The sequence below is a fragment of the Xyrauchen texanus genome, chromosome 40 (genome assembly GCF_025860055.1).
Source record: "Xyrauchen texanus isolate HMW12.3.18 chromosome 40, RBS_HiC_50CHRs, whole genome shotgun sequence".
NCBI lineage: Eukaryota > Metazoa > Chordata > Actinopteri > Cypriniformes > Catostomidae > Xyrauchen > Xyrauchen texanus.
Genome location: NC_068315.1, coordinates 30,123,953 through 30,145,452, shown reverse-complemented (window position 1 = coordinate 30,145,452; position 21,500 = coordinate 30,123,953). Strand labels below are relative to the sequence as shown.

Genomic DNA, 21,500 nt, shown 5'->3' with positions numbered 1-21,500 from the left:
CACTGCCAAAATCATGCCCTCGCAGTGAGAGCATGACATAGTGGTCATGGGAAGTGGAGAGGTAATGATCAAAACCAGGAAAACACACACAAACGAAGAGGCGTCTTGAAAAAGACACTTTCGTTTGCACCACTCTTTTAGAGGAAAATCTACTCTTTTATTTGTGTATATATGTATACATATACGTGTGTGTGTATGTATGTGTATATATATATATATATATATATATATATATATATATATATATATATATATGAAGCTCTGCACAGCTGTCGAAGCCCCCAGGGGTGTTTACTCAGCACAACCGTTGTGTGTGAGGGGGAGAACCGCTGTAATGCACCATAGATCCAACAGCCTTTCAGAGAGAGAGATGAATGGAACAGCAGGAGGAATTCCGCTCTGTGAATATGTCCACTCAGCTCCGAAGAAGATATCTGAGTGTGTGTTTGCAAGCGACACTCCTTTTATACCAATATGTCCGGGGGAGTGGCATGCAAATCCCACACGCCAATTTTCATTGGCCTTTTCTCAAAGATCAGAGATGTCTGGGCCCCCAAGGGTGACCCCTTGTGTCAACTCATCGACACAATGTCGAGTGAGTGACAGATAGCTAACAGTAGTAATTTAAGGAAAAAATTATAAATAGTTTTTAAAAATGTATTTTTTGTTTTTATAAAAATAGATAAATCCAAACTAATACAGATAATATCCCTTAAAAAAATTGTATCACCAACTTATGGTGACACTGCTGTAAATCTTGTTATCCAAGATATTAACATCATAGTTCAAATGAGGCTCAAAAGAGAGAAAAGTATGTACTCAGAGTAAGCACGCACCTTGTGTTTGAACTTGTTGGCATTCTTGTTTTCTTTCTTGTTGAGGTCAATAAAGTAGTGTGTGATGCGCTCCTTTGCTCTGGAGTCCATGTCCCAGCAGATCTTAAAGGAGTCGCACGTGATGTTGCTGATTTTGATGTTCTGGGGAACAGGAAGTTCCTCCATCTCTGCGATGCCACTGTCGAGGGACTTATTTCCTGGGAGACAGAGAGGGACATGCAATATGTCACGGCACAAAACACATTGTAGTCAGCACAAACCATCTTTATCCCTGTTGCAAATACACCTCTGGATGAGTATTTTCTTTTACCTTGCACAGTTGTTCTCATGATTTTCGAGGATGTCACAAAAAGTTTGTCACTGTTATCTATAGATCCTTTTTCTGAAGGATGATGCACAGATGTTTTTCATGCCTATCTATTATTGTTGTATTCAGAAACCCACCCCAAAAAGCATTGGTCACTTTTCAGGTCAGTTAAACAGTTCTTGCTGTCTAAGTGGGTGATTTTTGGCGAGAATAAGCTACAATGTGGAACAAAACCTTTTGCTGTTCAGTCAAAGGTCTGATTATGGGAATAAATGCTATCCCTAAACCCTCTCTGTCCTGGCACCAAGGTGGCCCTGTCTACTTAAAACAGCTCTATCGGGAAATGCAATGAATGAACTTGAAAGAGAGAGAGAGCGAGAGCCGAAAAAGAGAGGGAAAATACAGAAAATGCCTTGGGGAGCTGTACACAACACATTACCAGCCCAGTCAGCTAAAATCGCTGTGTAAAGACACCAGAAAAAGAGAGATGAAGGGAATTTGTAAGAGTTGGTGAAGCACCATACAGGAGTTATCCTCCTGAGTCTTTTCAGATGAAGTGTTGTGGGTGAGTGGTTTCCTCTCAACCATTAGAGAGGGCCTGAATGAATGATTCATTGCCAGGCCCTTACTGTGTTCCCCAGCGCTGAATCATTTCTTGTTTTATCTCTTGCCTGCAGTACTTTGTTCTCAGAACAAAGACTTGGGATGACAAGAGACCGCCTACGTCAAGTCAAAAGTCATTTTTAATTGTATAGCGCTTTTCACAACACATAGTTTTAAAGCAGCTTTACAGAATATCGTGCATTAACAAAAAAATTTAACTGTAATATCTATAAAGTCTTAGAGTGATCAGTGTGTAGTTTCATTAAATATGATTGTAAATTGTGTATAATAATTAAATAATAATTCTATTTAGAACCCCTGTGAGCAAGCTGAATGCGACTGTGGCAAGGAACATAAAACTCCATAAGATGTAGATAGAAAAATAACCTTGGGAGAAACCAGAATCACTGTGGGGGCCAGTTCCCCTCTGGCTAACCAGCATGAATATAAAGCCAATATTAGTTATTTATGTGCAGTGTAGGTCATGGTTTAAGATTAGTAATCTAAGTAAGTGTTAAGGTCCAGTGTTTAAACAAAAAAACCTTTTAATGAACTGTAAGATTAATGACTAAAATCTTTGAAGTCCATCCTGGATTAACTGCAGAAGTTCACATAGATGCATTGTCCTTTGTTAGTTGGTTGATGAAGGCTTTGTTGGCAATTAAATTAAAGTCTGTGTATTCCATTTCAAGAGTGTAGTCCATCAATAGACAGGCAGAGATCAATGAGGTGCATCGCACTTTAACCGGTAGGTAATTTCGGTGAGGTTTGGTGGGGTCCATCATATATCAAAGGATCAGGCAGTGGCATATGAAGTATCTGATGTCTTACAGTTGGCATCAGTTTATCCTCTGTATTCCATCGTAAATTACTGAAGTGATGTCTGGCTAGCACCGACTGAGATGCTAGAGATACTCAGAGATACATAGCAGTGGAGTCCAACACCAAGCAGGTTGGAGCTGGATCTGGCCGGCTCTGGTAACCTTGGGTTATGAATACCATGGTTCAGACATGGAAACATAATAATATTAATGTAAACGTCATTACATTTTATGCAGAGTTATAGATCGTGATAGATGTTTCTGCTTCTGGCAGACCTAACTAAAGCAGCCTAATTGTGAGTTGATGGATAATGTAGGTATATGGCTGGCTAAATAAACGAGTCTTTAGTCTATACTTAACTGAGTGAGTGTGTCTGCATCCCCAACAGAGTTAGGGAGACTATTCCATAGTTTAAGAGACAAATAGGGAAAGGATCATCCTCCTTTTGTGGATTTTGATATTCTAGGAACTATTAGCAAGCCATAATTTTGTGATCATAATGAATGTGATGGAATATAGCATGTCAGGTCACTTATGTACTGTGTAGCTAAACCATTCAAAGCTTTGAATGTAGTAAACAGAATTTTAAAATGAATACAAAATATAGGTAGCCAATATAATGATGATAAAATGGGGCTAATAAGATCATACTGTATTTCTTGGTTGTAGTCAGCACTCTGGCTGCTGCATTTTGAACCATTTGAAGTTTATTTATTGATCTTGCTGGACATCCATTAATGCATTACAATAATCTAGTCTTGAGGTCATGAACGTATGAATTCATTTTTCGCCATCAGCAACAGAGAGCATGTGTCGTAATTTAGCAATATTTCTGAGGTGGAAGAATGCTGTTCTACAAACATTGGAAATTTGATTTTCAAAGGACAGATTAATATCAAATATAACACCCAAGTTCTTTGCTGTAGAAGACGACGTAACAGTACATCCATCGAGTGTCAAATTATATTTTAGTGGCTTATATTTTAGAGGTTTTTGGTCCAATAATTAGTACCTCTGTTTTGTTGGAATTGAGTAGAAGGAAATTTCTGGCAATCCAATGTTTGATTTCATTGATACTCTCTGCTAATTTGAAGAATTGTGAATTTTCATTGGGTTTAGAAGAAATATAAGTTTGGGTATCATCTGCATAACAGTGGAAACTTATTCCATGATTCCTGATAATATCTCCCAGGGGAAGCATGTATAAGGTCAAAAGCAGAGGCCCTAAAACTGATCCCTGTGGCACTCCATACTTAACTTTTGTTTGATTTGACAATTCCTCTTTTACGCATACTGTACATAGTGGTAGCGGTCTGATAAATAGGACCTAAACCATGAAAATGCAAATCCACCAGCCTATTTAAGAGAATACCATGATTCATCATGTCAAGTTCTAAAAGCACTAAAAGAGAAATGCAGCCACGATCAGATGATAAGAGCATGTCATTTGTAACTCAGAGTTTGTAACTCTTCATATATACCATTTCTGTAGAACTGAACATAGTTGGAGGAGATTTTTGAGATTGATGAAATAATCAGTGTAAAACACAGTGGAGAAATGAATGCACACAGTTGAGACGCGCGATGTAGACAAGAAAAAGTGTATGCGTTAAAGTTCACACAGTTGAAACAGTAGAAAGGGGAAAAACCTGAAGCATGTGATAAAATGGCAAAGGATAAAATGATGAACGTATAAGAATAAGTAACGCTTAGCAGGCTAGCAAGCTACAAAATCTCGTGCAGCATGCCGACAGCAACCAGAACAGGAAGTGGTTCAGAGATGGAGGTGGAGCCAGCAATCAATCGAGCTCTCTGACTCCAAGTAAGGTCTCAAAGGTAGGCCTATGCTGTATGCTGAGAATTACTTCAGGAACACTTTGTTACTTTCAACTACAAAATAAAAGAGAAAAACAATGGTACTTTCAGATCACAAGTACTCCTAATTCATAACCAGATAGTTATGGAGACAAAGGGAATGAAAGCTTTCAGAATAAGGAAGTCTGCTTCATCAGTGTAATTACAGGCAGGTGGTTTGTGGAGGTTGCCAGTATGAAGTAGCTGGAACAGCGACATATAAAGTGTAGAGCTGCGCACCTCACTTAACACACACCCACACAGCAAACACAATAAAGACACACACAGACATTAACACATTAATAGAGTGAATAAAAAAAACATATTTGGCGTCATAGTTAAAGGAATGTATTTTGCATAAAGATATTTAAGGACCATTAAAATTTTTTGCACCGTGACATGTAATGTATATTTTTCATGACAAATGATAAGCACATTTTCAACTTAAATTATCTCTCATTAAAGCTACACTGTGGAATTATAGGTTATTTACTGACATCTGTGGTTGAAACATAAAATTGCAAGTTACTTGTGGAGGAACAAAAAGCCGCATTTCCACTGTTGGGCCAAATGAGGGCATGCTTGTCCTTAGGGCTTATTCGGGGCAAATGGCCAGTTGGATTACCCTTGGGCCAAAGAAGGCCAACTGGGGACTGAAGCAGGGTCAAAGTCAAAGGCAGAGTTTAGCGACTCATGCTGCATTCCATTCAAGTCAGATGAGGGATATTCCTACTTGAATTCTGAGATCTCCAACATAAAGGAATTTCATTGCCAGATGCTTGGAAAATGATGTTTAAACAAGCAAAACTGCAATGCTGACATTAGCTTAATGGGTTTGAATGTCACTAGAGATGTCTCCTAGCAACCCAACTGAAAAACAATGCTCCTATGCTAGCATTTGTGCTACAGGTGTACGATCATCAAAATGGAGTTTAATTTACCGTGCTTTGTACACCTGTCTACGCAAATGTTTGTTAAAGAAGTTTTAATATCTTGTGATGTAGTAACTTTGACACATTGATCGATCATGTTTGTATGATGTCACACACCTGCATCTCAGCAAAAAAACATTGCGGACACATACACATCCGTTAAGATGCACAATGGACAAAGCGGTGCCGAAAGGATGAACTTTCCATAGTTCTAAATCATGGACGTTGTGCCGGGACATCATCCCTCTGTTAGTGGAGAGACCACTCAGGACACCATGGCAGTTAAAGTTGGTAAGTTATATATAGGAGTCTTCTTTTTGACCAAAGTACAGGATGTCCTGGCTAATACAGGACATTTGGCAACACTATACCAGTGTTGTAGTACTCGAGATCGGTCTTATTTCAAGACCTGATTTATTTGTTAACATCATTACTGTGATTTGATGTAAAACTTCCTGCTACAAATGCAAGCAATAACTTGACTAATTTCTAATCTGAAAATTGTTTACTGTTAACAGCTGTCACCCCTCCCCACACCCCTTCATATGCACTCCGAGAGAGTGAACGGGAGACAGGAGAAGAAACTGTGGCTGTCAGAGAGATGTCCAGGGGAGTGGCATGCAAATTCCACTCACCAATTCTCATTGGCTTTTTCGCAAAGATCTGAGGTGTTTGGAGCTCCCAAGAGCGACCCCTAGTGTCACTACATCGACACAATGTCTCGTTCCCTCCATCAGGGAATGGAGGTTATGACAGTAACCGAGACGTTAGTTTTGCGGACAAGCTGGTTCCACTGCAGTGCACTGAAATATTTTTTCTTCTATGAAACCCTCCTCCATCCCAAATACACTTGTCTACATGGGGATTGCATGTATGTCTAATTGTGCAGCAACATGTCTACATGCATAGCTCTGTATGTCAGTGTATGTTCAAGAAGTAGCAAGTGTCTGTACTTGCTCAGCAGCATAGCAATTCTAGTCCGCCATGACCAAAATCTGAAATTGTGTTGAAATTGTATTTATGTAAAGAAACTTTTTATATATATAATGGCAGAATTTATATTTTATGCAAAACCAATTTCAAGCATGTAGGCAAAAGCCTGTAGATCCATAGTTTATTAAGAATAAAATTCAGTCAAGGGTGTCAAAACTTTTAAATGGTATATCGAGTACACTGTATATCCCTATTACATTAGTGAATGACAACTCAAGCAGCACTAATAACTTGTCACCTAGAATCATCATTATTGATCCAGACACACAGTCATGCACAGCATAACGCAGTTTAGCAAAGCCTCAGTTGCCGTACACTGATCCATCTAATTTGGTCTTTTCTCCTTGTAAGGGCATTTGAATTATGGTGATATGGATGCATGGTTGAGGACTCCCCTCCCAAAGGAGTGTGCTATAAATCTCCATCCATGATTAGACTCCTTGAATGACTGTGGGTACTCAGTTCTTATGATGCTTTCTGTAACTTAAGTCTAACTTAATTTAAGAAGCTTAGTATTTTAAATCCTCAGCAAACATATCTGAGTTATTGACATATAAGATATCCATTTTTTTGTACTAAATATCAAGATTTTAGGTTAAAATGTACATATACTGTATGTTTGAGGGAAGGTAAATATCTTAAAAATATCTTATATAAAAAAATGTCTGAATTTATGTGACTGGTCAATATTTCTTTTAACTTTTTCACCATTACTAACCACCTTTCCCCTTCACTTTATTGTAAATTATCCTGCGTGCTGACAAATAAAAATGTTCTACCCATCTATAAGATTCATTATACCCTAACCCTTTCCATTTTTGTTACATCAATAATATTATCTGTACATTGATGATCCCTTTAATGAATAAACTGGCCATAAAGATGATGTGAAAAATCCAGGTAAAATGTTATAATAAGGGGACATGAATAATCATAAATGAATAACCAAATTAATACTCAATTTTCATCAAGACCTCAATAAATACATTTTACACAAAGTACTGGCAATGGCAGAAAAATGCATATAGGATTATCCTAAATGCATTTTTCTACCATTGCCAGTACTTTGCGTAACATGTTATTATTAAGGTCTTGATGATAGTGGAGTATTACTATATATATGCGTGTGTGTATGTGTGTGTGTAAGTGCATATATATATATATATATATATATATATATATATATATATATATATACATTCTTAATCAGTATTTTTGCTTTCTAGGGAAATCCAGAAACATCCTAAAAAATCTAGTTACATTTACTTGAGAAAAAAGATGCATTGACTTGCCAGTGTAGGAAAAATATAAAAAAATTTAAAGATATTATTTGAAAACAAGTCCAAATATTTTACACAGTTTTGCTTCTCAAGTAAATGTATCCTTGTTTTACGGCTGTTTTAATATTTTTATGGAAAACAACAAAAATATTGATTGAGAAAGTGAGGTTTTCTGTGAAGGTCATAGCATCTATTTCACTAATAAGCAGAGAACTCTCTGGCTTTCATCCGCTCACAGCATCCAGTTCCATGTAATCTTTACTCCACAACAGCATACAAAACAACTGATGACGCTAGAGGCTAAGCCTGGAGGAGATTAAATAGCCCAAGAGAGAAACCACTTCACTTACCAGTCAAACGAACAGGTCCTCTCTTGGAGTCCCGCACACAGGACCAGTAGTTTTGATCTACAAGATCTCAGGCTAGGGGACATGGTCTTCTGTTCAGCCCAAGGGCACTGACCTGTCTCCAGTGCACCCTGAGCTCAAGCTGCACGCTATTGGCTTAGAGCAGCTTTAGTGTTTGTTTTACAAGCCTATCACACTCCCATAGGAGGAGCCCAGATTAAGTCATCAGTCCCTGCTGTGGACAGACTCGGTAACTGAACAGCGGGTCAGTGCTGTACTGAAATTAGAGAGCAAGTGAAAAAACAGAGTGAGAGCTGGGATGACATGAGTCTTGGTTGGGTAATCAAGTCTCCAAATTCAAAACACAGTTACCATTAGGAAAGGGGAAAAATATCCGGTCTCTCTGCAAAGTTCTGTCCCATCATCTCCCTTCATTTGTACTGTCTGTCACATTTCCAAAAGATGATATTATTCTTATACTGTCTAACGTAGGTCAGGTTGTAAATGTTTTTTCTGTTGGGGTAGTAGAAAAGAGGAATCCATCTGTTTTGCGAATGTGACACACATGCTCACAGTTTTAAGTGAAAGATACTGCAAAAAAAAAAAAAGTTGCTAGAGTTTTCTCATTGGTTGCTAAATTCTTCTGGCTCCTTGCTAGGGCATTGCTAGGTGGTTGCTAGATTAAACATTAGCATGTAACACATGTTTGTGCTTCAGACATGAATGATGACTCAAATTGTCACACCTCAGAACCTCCAAGTAACGAACCAGAATGCCTTAGCAATCGCATTCTGCAGCAATGTGCTAACTGTTTAGAATACATCAGCAACTGCACAACAACCCACAACAACATAGGATCATGTTAGTTCTTGCTATATTCATATTAGATGAATATTATAATGCATAAAACTAATGTTATTTACACAAATATAGTATTGTTAGGGCCTCTGCCCTTATACAAAATTAGGCCACACAATGTCAACATACATTGGCATCCTCACATGATCAGACAACAATGAACACATGAGACTGCAGACAATGGCTATCTTCATGCTCAACATTCTCTGGTGGGCCACCCATGAGCCCTACAACACTATCATTGAGATGAACAACACCCTCAGCAGCTCTCCACTGCTCTGGAGCGTGAACACAGAGAGAGGCTGCTTTGTTACATTCATCCTAATGAATAATACACAGGAAACATGATGCAGAAATAGAACCTTTCATCAGACACTTATGGATGAAATTCAAAGCCAAAGTTGAACTGCATGATTGATATTTTTCATTGTGAAATGTATGTGTTTTTCCCCATATTCCCTTACAGATGCATATGGATTAAAATAAAATGTCTTCATGATGAGTACTTGTTTTTGGTAACATACTTTATGCAATGCTTGTGCATGAAGGCCGGTGATTGGTGGATTATCCTAAATCATCAGCACAACTAATTTTATGATGATTGAATTACAACATGATACTACAATACAACAGAACAACAGAACTAGATCATCTCTCTGGATCATGCCAGTTTGCCAATTATCCATCACTGCTTATTAATTTGCGGACTCTATTTCACTAGTTGATAGGTCCTTTGACATATAATCTGTTAGCCAATTTAATCTCTCTGAAATTGCTCAGTTATTTGAATGTAAGATAGTTTCACTGAATCACTATATGATAGATTTTCTCTGAAACCCTCCTCCTCCCCAGCATCACCTGTCTAGATCTTCATCAAGGGGATTGTATGTACCGTAGATCTAATTGTGTTAGATCACAAAAAAGCATTTTCAGTACATGTCTGCATTTGTTCAAGCAATTGCAAGTCTTTGTACTTGCTCTGCAGCAGCGTGATCTGTATTCGAATTGAGGGGGGTTTTGGGGGGGTCTCGGACCATCCATAAGAGTTAAGGGACCCTCCTAAAGCCAAAATAATTTAACTTGGGGGGGGGTCCCCTGGTGTTTCATCAAAACTAGAATACTAGCAACATAAAATGACATTGTCAGTTATCTGTCCCAGCCTTCATAAATAATAAAAATGATATTTTTTTATGGCTGAGTGTGTAGGTAATCACAGTAGTGCTGATGTAGCTCCATATTGCAAAATTGCGAGTGTGATATTGCTTATATACAACAAGTCCATATTTTTATATTCTAAAATTCCTTTCTGAAGGAACTTACAGATGGTGACTAAGTGACACTGGCAGAGTGGATCATCCTTTTCACCTCACAATTATGGTAAGATACAAGATTCTTCTTTGACATATTGTTGGTACACCTAAATTACTACCAATAAATCATCTTTTAACTTAAACATAATCTGTCGCTAGAGGTTAAGTAATATGCACACAGTTAAGCACATCGTTTTGCCAAGTAGTCCTCGCTGCGGACTGTAGTGCGATGATGTAGTATTTTTGTGACGTATTGGATGATTTTAATTTGCATGTAAGTTGCATATTATATCAGATTCTCTTGTTACACATATGATATTATTTAGTGTTATCAGTATGGCATATAGCTTATCCACTACTTTATTAGGCTTTATTTATACAGGCTTTATTAGAGACTAACTACAAGTTAGCAGTTTAACTACTGCCGCCAGACATCTGTGTCTGTATTAGCTTTAATGTCAGCCTGATAAAACAGTGAAATCAGAAAGAGTAACTCGACTTTTCTTTAGCAAAAATCTGTATATGTTTACCGAAATTTAAAACTGCCCCCAGTAGGGGCCTGTGTAGCTCAGCGAGTATTGACACTGACTACCACCCCTAGAGTCCCGGGCATGCTGAGTGACTCCAGCCAAGTCTCCTAAGAAACCAAACTGGCCCGGTTGCTAGGAAGGGTAGAGTCACATGGGGTAATCTCCTTGTGGTCACTAAGAACTAATGTGGTTCTCTAATGTGATGGGGTGGGCGATGTCTTGTGTGTGGATGCTGCGGACAATAGCGTGAAACCTCCACAAGCGCTATGTCTCCATGGTAACGCGCTCAACAAGCCACGGAATGAGGCAAGTCACTATGCCACAACAAGAACTTACAGCCCATTGGGAATTGGACATTCCAAATTGGGAAGAAAAGGGGAGAAAATCACAAAAAATATTATATATATAATGTATATATAAAATATATAAAAACTGCCCCTAGTCGCAAAAAGCTCCATTTATGTCCAGGAGAGGTCGCCAAAAGCTTGTTGTTAAGCAGGTTCCTTTCAGCTGTTCGGTATGTAATACAGTGAAGAGGAATGCATATTTTATGGAATCTACCCCACAACCCAAACCCAAATCTAAACCTAACCATTAGAGTGAAAATTAAATGTTAAGGGGAAAAGTGCAACCTCCAAATCACGCTCATCACAGGTTAAGTGAACGTAATTACTTCCTGGTTTCAAACTGGATACGAATCCGTGTCTCATGCTGTTGACACAACATGCTTGTGGTCGTGCCACGTGGGGAGGTAAATACACTGAGACCAATGTAAAAATGCCTGGTGGGAAATGTTGCATGTCAGAGAGTCGGCATTCTGACAATGATTCTAGGGTACTGGATCTTTCGGAAACAGCATGCCGACTTCCTGTGTGATCATGTTGTTAATGATTAAATTCGTCAATTTAACAAATGTTATTATTACACGCCTGTGATTGCTTCAACACATCTATGAAACAACGTCTCTATTGGACAAAGAGAACAATCATACAGATTTTCAGTCTCTATTCCTTACATTTTGGATAGCACAACAAGGACATATAAAACTATAGGTAGTACATTTTCATTTCCAAAACAAAGTCAAGATTTTAATCCTAAATCAATTAAAGAAGGGTTAGAGCTGAATATATTCTTGAAACAGAAAAAAAATATATAGATTTAATAGTCATCATCCATTTCAAACTAATTCATTCAAAATAGTCAGCAGTAATTCCTCTTATATTCTTCAGAAGACTAATCCCTGATGCTCAAAAGTTGTTAATATTCTATACTATACTAGTATTAAAAAATATATGTTTTTTATTTTTGAATTCCCAATTCCCACTACTTACTAGGTCCTCGTGGTGTCGTAGTTACTTACCTCAATCCTGGTGGTGGCAAAAAATGTCTAAGTTGCTTCCGCTTCTGAGAGTCAATCCATGGATCTTATCATGTGGCTCGCTGTGCAAGACACCGTGGAGACTCACAACATGTGGAGGCGATCCATGCACAACTTACTACACGCCCCATTGAGAGCAAGAACCACTTAATCGTGACCATGAGGAGGTTACCCCATGTGACTCTACCCTCCCTAGCAACCGGGCCAATTTGGTTGCTTAGGAGTTCTTTTACTCTCAACCAGAGTATGAAATTAACCAAAAGGCTGGTACTTTATGATCAGAGGCATGTAATTAAGCACATTTTCCTGCCGACCTGTGCATCTCAGAACCCGTTCACACCTGTATAATGCTTTCCACTTGTTATCATATCTCCATTGGATGTTACATTTTTTCTCAATCGCTTTGGCTCATTTTTTGAAACAGTCTTAACATTCTCTAAACTGTAAGTGCAATTGTTATAACTGTTTTGTGGGACATCACAACTCTATTGCATGTCTGTAAAATGTAGTAACTCACCCAAAACATTTAATTCATGCTTCAAAACCTAGTTATTGTGTCAGTAAATTGGCCAATGCCACCAAAATGAGAAGTATTTTTGTCGTTGTGTGAGCCGTACTGGTAAAAATTTTTAGATGTTTTTTCGCCATGGCATTCAACCCTGGCAATGTTTTTCATATACAAATTTCATTTTTGTTCTACTTTTTTGTTGACACTGACTGCTTACTGTACTATATAAAAATGTCAGTTTTGTCTTGCTGACTGCTATTGTGTATAACACTGAGCTTTTTAGATACCGATTTCAACAGTAGGTAAAGGTTTACTGGGAAAAGTCAATACTTAAGCAAAATCACACAAGCAAGAGTGCAAAATGGCCCTACATCAGCAATGCTGTGATTCGGCCGCAGGCACTAGGCCACAGTAATCCATAATCCATAGAGTCCATAGGTAATCACAGCAGTACTGATGTAGGGCCATATTGCACGATTGAGTGTGTATTATTGCTTATATACAACAGTTCAATGAACAAGTCCAATTTTTAAAAATTAGGTAAAACTGAATATGGTCATAAAAAATGGATCAGAATCTGCCATTGCTGGTTCAAACCAAATGATGCGTCCAAGCCTCTGTTAGTAATTCAAAAATGTCACTTCAGAAATAGTAGTGCTGTTTCGAACAAGTTATTGGATAAACAAGGATGGATGTGTGTGTGTGTGTGTGTGTGCCGGAGGCCCCGGGGGGACAGGCGTCTATGACGTCTCCTGGCCAACCCCATTTGGCATAGCCAGGAGACTGAATTCTTACCTTCGGGGCTCCTCCAGAAATAACAAAAAAACACTTTGGATGGCCACATGGAATGTTAGAACGCTCACTGTGGAGGAGGGCCTGCCAATCCTCTGCCGAGAGGATGTGTGCTGGGAAAGGAAACAGATGCCATATTTTCTGTCCATCTGCAACATGACAGGATACTTTGGGCTTGCCTTCCAACCAGAGACAAGGAGCGGTGGTCGTGGTTACTTATGCCCCCACTGAAGACGAACATCCGTGGAGTGATGCAGGCAAGGCAGATGAGTCAGATGCCTTCTATGACCTCCTGTCACATGTGCTAGCTAAAGTAGCCCCTTGGGATAGAGTCATCTTGTTGGGTGACTTAAATTCCTGTGTTGGCCAGGATGCTGGTACCTGGTCTGGAGTGATTGGAAGACATGAGCCAGATCAGCACAGTAACAATGGCAGGAGGCTGCTATATTTTTGTGCAGCCCATGGGCTTGTAATTACCAACATGATGTTCCGGCATCAGCACATCCACACTACATCATGGATGCATGCTGGGTCCAAGCATGAACATCTGCCGGACTACATACTGACGGAACAGAAGCTGCGGGCACATGTCCTTGAAACCAGGACCTACCGTGGAGCTGATCTGGCCACTGACCATCGACTTGTCATCTGCAAGATGTGCCTGCCATTCTTCAACTCCTGTGGTAGGTGTACACCCAGGTCCCCATTCAAATCCTAAGTGGCATGGTCTAAGTTAGCTGATGAAAGTTGCAAGTGAGAATTTCATCATCGCCTGTGACTGGGTTTGGCATCGTCCCAATCCTACAGATGTCCACACCTATTACCATCATTAGGAGAAATAACGGTTATCCAATCTCCAACCCCTAGGAACAGATTTGCAGATTTACAGAGCATTTCTGCAAACAATGTGGGAAAAAGTGGGGATGACCCTAGTGAGGCTGCAGTGCTTCAAATATTGGAGGAAGAAGTCACCCCCTGTGAGTGGTTGGCTGAGGTGCCATCTGTTGAGGAAGTACTGAAAGCAATCCAGAGTCTGAGACCGGGAAAGGCACCTAGCAGAGATGATCTCCCAAGCGAATTGCTGAGGGAGGGTGGTGTTTGTGCACAGACTGCCCTACATGACATCATAACAACAGGACCACTGGACGGGTTCCACAGGATTGGAAGGATGCCCTGGTGGTCCCAGACTTTAACAACTACAGGGGAATCTCACTCCTCTGTGTGCCGGGAAAGGAAACAGATGCCATATTTTCTGTCTGTCTGCTACATGAGAGGTGTAGGGACTTCCTAAAATACTTACATCTCTGCTTTATTGACCTGATCAAGGCCTATGATACCATCAGTAGGCCTGGGCTATGGGTTGTTCTTCTTGCTTTCGGTGTCCCTGAACTCTGCTCATGATCAAAAAAACTACATGCCTGGGAGTCAGAGCCATTCCCTGTACACCTTGGGGTGTGACAGGGATGTCCTCTTGCTCCCACATTATTTAACATCTATTTTGACCATGTAGTTTGTGGTGCCTTCAATAGCTGTACCGGAGGAATTTCCATCTGGTACAGATACAATGGGAGGCTGATCGATGCCTGGGTGCGGTCAAGAGATAGCTCTCTATTGCTCAACCATGTTATGTATGCCGATGATCTAGTAATTGCTGCTCACTCAGAGGAGTTGGGGGCGCTGCTGCTGAACATGGAGCTTGCCACTAAGAGGTGGGGCCTTACCATCAGCCCCACCAAAACTAAGCACCTGCCTGGGTACTTTGTGCTATCGGACACCCCCACGCAGCTTCCAATTGGTGATAGAGCAGTTGTGGAGAGAGTGGAGAGTTTCCTCATGACCGTCTCCGGTTTAGCAGCGGAGAACTCACTCCGAATCAGTTGAGCGGCATATCTTTTCATCGGTTGCATAACGCTGTGTGGAAGCTACCTGGTCTTTCGCTCGAAGCTTCAGGTCTTCTCGGCCACAGTCATTCCATCCCTTCTCTATGCTTGGGAAAGATGGACCCGTTAATGGAAAATCTTCGCTGATGAAAAACCTTTAGGCTGGCCTGCCTACAATCCATCCTGGGTTTAAATAGGCTGGATTGTGTGAGGAGCTTACAAATCCTTGAAAGATCTGGACAAAGTCCCATCGGTGAGCTCCTTCGGTAGGCAAGGCTGCGTTGGCTGGGCCAGGTAGCCTGCATGCCCAGCCACCAAATGCTTAAACAGATTTTGTTCGGCCAGATTGAGAGGGCTAAATGGGAGCAGCATGGCTAGAGAGGAGATGGAGTGATGTGGTACTGGAGGATCTGGAGCTGAGGGGACTTGCTGCTGACTGGAACCAATGGTGTCAAGATCGGCCTCTGTGGAGGAGGCTTGTGAAGGACACTACTGGGTAGTTGGAGGCAGCTAACAACAATGGAGGGCAGAGGAGCGACTCTCTAAAGTTGCTCCTCTGTGATGGCTAAAGCACAGCAAGTTGGCACAGTAGAGGGCACAAGTGGTCCATCAGCCAGTCGTCTCAGTCAGTTGACCCGTGACCTCCTGCCAGAGGGCTTTTGACACTTCACGTGGCCTCAAGGTGCACATAGCCTGGCACAAGTGTCATGGTGACATCCCCGCTAATGGCGGTTGTTGTGTGTGTGTGTGTGTGTGTGAGTGAGTGAGTGAGAAAGAGAGAGAGAGAGAGAGAGAGAGAGAGAGAGAGAGAGAGAGAGAGAGAGAGAGAGAGATAGAGAGAGACAGAGCATGTGCGATCACCTGTTGCCACTCCCAAGCAGAGATGCTGTCAGCTTCACTTCACGTCACCTAATTGGCTTATATTACACACAAAAATGATCTTTTGCCACCACCTGCTGGCTAACATATGTAATGTAAAAAAAAGCTCTTAACACATATGCACTGCTCTTACACTTCAGTTTAGAATGGCATGAACACAAGCGAAGTGATAAACATTCAGTGAAGCGTCCGAGTGCTGATGCTGTCAGACCATCAGTGCTCATGGAACGACTCTCTTCCAGGTAGATTCGAGGACTGGAACTAACTATTGTATATTGTATAATACTGTAGTACACAGAAAAAGGATATGCACATTTGTATGTATACAGTAAATGTATTTTTGTAGCAATGTGTTACATGTAAACAGCAAATTCACATTTGCATGTCAATTTGGACACATTTCTTACATGTAAAGTCATATAAAGTGAACAGAAAATTGCCACAAAATGACATACATGCAAAAAACTAAACAAAACAAAAAACTCTGAAATAATTAAAAAAATACCTGTGGTAGTTCTGAAAAGAATAATAATAATAAATTGTACCTCCTCACAGTATGTAACACTACAAGTTCACATCTTCTTGGTGGACAACCTGTCACTCTTGTTGGTCTGGCTAGAGATTTAGCAGACATCACAAACATTCAATGTCATAGATATTTATGGAATATAGATGTAAGTCTGACAGATTTTGATAATTGAATGGATCATTTTGCATGTGATGGCTCACATGATGAAAGAATGTTTAGAAGTTGTGAAGAGTATGACAATTTCACTGAGAATCAACTCATCAGTTTTGATCAGCAAGCCATGTGTATTTAGTAACCCTAACCCAAATTGTAGACAATTGTACTTACACTTTTGCACATATGTGCCAAAACAAGTAAGAAATTCAAATCTGGTATGAACAAGAAACTAATTGTTCAGAGACTTGAACTCAATGTTTAAAAAAAAAAATCTCATTGAAGAATTGAGCCAAAGCGATTGAGATAAACTATAATACAAGAGATGTTGTTGCTTTATCACAAAGATGCACGCTTGAAAGAAAACATATGATTATATTTTGAAGAAATGACGAAAGATAAGTGCTCGGCGTGCACGTCTGATTTGCTTTTTTTATTATGTATCAAAGGCACTCTCCCGCTCTCGAGCACAGCGCAAGCTCTCATCACAAAACACGCATATGAAGAGATGGAAAATGATTTTAGGCCATCTAAAGAGATGCAGAGTTTAAATCTCGCATTTCACATGTTACTGTGCATAGATTGTAGATAGCCTATCTACATAAATAAGATAAAGGTTGCTGCAAAAATCGAAGTGGCTGGTAAAATTGTGTTATACCCTGTTCTCAAGTGAGGTGTGGAATATATCAAAGATCTTCAGTGAAGACGTTGATCAGTGAAGACATTGACATTTATGCATTTGGCAGACGCTTTTATCCAGAACCCTTATTAAAGGGACAATCCCCCTGGAGCAACCTGGAGTTAAGTGCCTTGCTCAAGGACACAATGGTGGTGGCTGTGGGGTTTGAACCAGTGTCCTTCTGATTACCAGATTACCAGTTATGTGCTTACACCACCACCACTTGAGGTGAGATTGTACCATATGCACATTTTAAAACAGAATATTTTAATCTATTGTAACCGAAGCGTGGCACAACACACTTAAAAGCAGAAAGAAGAAAAGGCCAATAATAGCAGTTTGCTTTTTGGTTACAGAATTATTTATTTTTCTTTTCTTATCTTTATGAACCTAATTGTGTTTTCAGTGGAGCAAAATTATAGTTCACTGTGAACAACTCTTTTACTACAGACTTATGCTTAGGAGAAATTCCTTTAAAAATCAGAAGTATTGTGATGCATATCGTATTGTCTTGCTGGGGAAGGCACGTCCATTTTTTATGCTGCTCCTGTGACAAGCGGTCCTCCTTCAATATCTTTAAATACGCAATCCATAATGAGGAATGATAGTGGACCGGGGAGCTCGGACTCAATTCAAACACTGAGCGCAAGTAGATCTACTCTAGTGTGCCAAAACCAAATCTACCAACATAACAAATCCATTATATATATATATATATATATATATATATATATATATATATAGTCAAAAAGCCAGAGTCTCATGGGCAATGTCTTAAAGATACACTCAACACTTAACTCTAATCAACCACACAGAGCTCTTCACCACAACACATAGCTATCCAGGTTTATATAACTTCCCCTACTTGAGTTCCTTGCTGAAGATTCAGGCGTGATGGAGTTTAATATCTCCAGGGTGAGGGTATTACTGGATCACTCTTGTGTCTGAGGAAGTGCATTAATATTTCATCAGTTCTTGGTCCAAAGACTATAAATAGAGCAGCATTTCATTCTTTAATGTGTGGAATCAGAGGGGAGGGATGCTGCAGAAAATGAGAATATAAAACATGCAAATTCAATGACATGTTGCTCATTCTGGAGGAGGAAGTCTTGAAATGGGTGGAGCTGGAATGGCACAGATAGACAGACAGAAAGAAAGAAAGACAGACAGACAGACAGTTAGATAGATAGATAGATAGATAGATAGATAGACAGACAGACAGACAGACAGACAGACAGACAGACAGACAGACAGACAGACAGATAGATAGATAGATAGATAGATAGATAGATAGATAGATAGATAGATAGATAGATAGATAGATAGATTTGAACTTGCTGTTTTCTTGAGACAGAGTGAAACATTAAGAATCTGTGATGACAGCATTAAATGCATCCTGTCTTCCCTTGAGTTTAATACATAAAGTCACATTTTCTCAAAGCTGCCCAGACTCAAAAGATCTCAAGCTATGGTAATTAACCAAAACACTTAATAATGAACTGCTTGAATAGCTCCTGTGACACATGCTTTTTTCTCAGTGCTTTTAGACCAAAGATAAGGCATCATTGAAAGAATGACAAGCGGTAAATATGCAGACACATCGGTTTTCACAGAGTGGTTTTGATGTTTGATGTGCAAAGAATCATATATAGCTCTTGTAGGAAATGCTTTCTCAACTGTAATTTTTGAAAGCAATCTAATGTGATGATAGAGTTTCATGATATATATGAAAGCATTTCTTGTTTAGAAGACATTATAATGAGGCAAAAGTTTATCTTGGAGTAATGCAATACAAGTATGAACTAATACACTGTACACTGTTATGTTCATTAATTTAACTTGTCACAATAACTTTTATCAGTTCAACTGAAATTGCATAATTCCGTTTTCAGAATTTTCTTCAAAAACACATTTTTCTTCATCAGTAATGTAATTCAAAGTGGTCCAAAAAGTGCACTGTAGGTTTTATCTTTGGCACCACTTTGATACTACTTCTTAGTAAAATGTGTCATTTCTGTGTACCCGTATCACCAAACACTTTTGCAAAAATCATGACTGTTTTCAAACAGGTTCCCTGAACACTCTCCCCTTCTGTCAGGACAAACAGATGGTTATACCCCAAACTCATGCCATTAGTTGAGCCAATCTTTTTTTATCAGCCGGGTTGGGGTACTCGAACAAACACAGCAATATTTTGAAAATGCAAAAATGTAAGGAAGAAAATAAACTTACTTTTTACTATGTACATGGGTCTGAATCAGGGTCAGAAATTACAGTAACATGGGTTCAGGGCCAAAATGTCCAAGAAAATTTAACAATGGAGGCCATTTGAATGGAATTAAATTTAAAAATGTAAAGTTAAATTTATTTGATTTTAAAGGTAATGGAAAATGTATAAATATTTTTAAATTATGAAATAAATTTATTAAAATGATATACTATTTGTCTTATTCACTGGCAGACAAAATTTTGGAATAATGTACAGATTTTGCTGTTTTGGGCAACTGATAACAAAGTATAGTCAGGACATTACTGATGTAAAAAACAGCACTATCACTATTTGAAAAAAGTCATTTTTGATCAAATCTAGACAGAACCCATTTCCAGCAGCCATCACCCCAACACCTTATCCTTGAGTAATCATAAGTGTATAATTTGGTACTAGAAAATCACTTGCCATTATATCAAACACAGCTAAAAGCTATCTGCAATATACTGGCATGCCTTAAGGTCAATATTAGGTCAAAAATTCAAAAAAGAAACAGCTTTCTTTAGAATCTCATCAGTCAATCATTGTTTTGAGGAATGAAAGCTTATACAATACTTGAAATTGCCAAAACAAACTGAAGATTTCATAAAAAGTTGTACACTACAATCTTCAAAGACAAAGGACAACTGGCTCTAACAAGAACAGAAAGAGATATGGAAGATCAGATGTACAACTAAACAAGAGGATAAGTACATCAGAGTCTATGTTTAAAGAAGTAGACATCTTTGCGTGCACAGTAGTCTAATGTCCTGTCAATGTAATTTGTAGTGTTGGATTCAAGTCGACCTTAGTCAAGTCCAAGTCAACTACGAGTCTTTAAACAATCGAGTCCGAGTGGAGTGCGAGTCCAACAGCATAACAGGCCAAGTCCAAGTCCGATTGAATCTGTTCAAGATTCTGAATTAAAATTGTAACCGTAAAATCAACATCAATATTTTGAGCTTATTTTAACCTTCACAACTAAGAAAAACTATTTGTCAATATAAATGCAAAAAACAAATAATTAGCATCCTGTTGAACAAATTTCAAAGTGGTTTCAGGGTGAAAGCATATGTTTCAGGTGTATGAAGACAAAACTGTCCTTCAACACACTTCTTATTGCGTTCTGCTGACATTTAAATTATTTGTTTCTTTTCCCTCCTCTCAAACATAGATTAAAAAAAGTGAAATCTGCTTTAGTCATTACAACTACAGTTATTATTATTTAAATTTTAATTTAGTTTTTATTTGTACTTCATTTTCAATTTGTCCATTCAGTTTAATTTAGTTTTATCTAAAATGATGGGTGAAATAGTACATTTAGTACATTTATGCATTTGGCAGACGCTTTTATCCAAAGCGACTTACAGTGCACTTATTACAGGGACAATCCCCCCGGAGCAACCTGGAGTTAAGTGCCTTACTCAAGGACACAATGGTGGTGGCCGTGGGGTTAGAACCTGCAACCTTCTGATTAACAGCCCTGTGCTTTAGCCACTACACCACCACCACTCACCACTACATTAAATACATTTAAGGGGGGGTCGTGGGAACCTTGGGCATCTCGTGAGAATCTGCCGGACCATCACTAACAGAGAATGCTTGCAGGTCCCCCACCCTCTTGATGGAGGTGAGCACAATCAGGAGGGCCATCTTTAAGGAGAAGGCTTTCAGCTTGACTGACTCTTGAGGCTGCCCTGGATATGAGTGGCCTGCAGCGACCTCAGCCGCTGCTGACTCCAGAGGAGGAGATGGTGGGCAAGCTGCGACATGCGACGAGAG

General features: G+C 39.3%; 1 protein-coding gene across 2 annotated transcripts in view; it reads right to left on the bottom strand.

Annotated features, from left to right (window-relative positions):
* LOC127633199 (phytanoyl-CoA hydroxylase-interacting protein-like) overlaps positions 1-21,500 on the bottom strand; it is a 42,458-nt gene that overhangs the window by 5,846 nt on the left and 15,112 nt on the right. Inside the window, exons 1-2 of one of the 2 annotated variants that reach the window (XM_052112066.1) lie at positions 7,978-8,069; positions 837-1,033 (exon numbers count right to left, since the gene is read on the bottom strand). In XM_052112066.1, the coding sequence (XP_051968026.1) occupies positions 837-1,001 (165 nt within the window). In that variant the 5' untranslated portion in view covers positions 1,002-1,033; positions 7,978-8,069. Of the gene's footprint in view, positions 1-836; positions 1,034-7,977; positions 8,070-21,500 lie in introns of those variants that run through there. The other variant, XM_052112065.1, reaches the window with a different exon arrangement.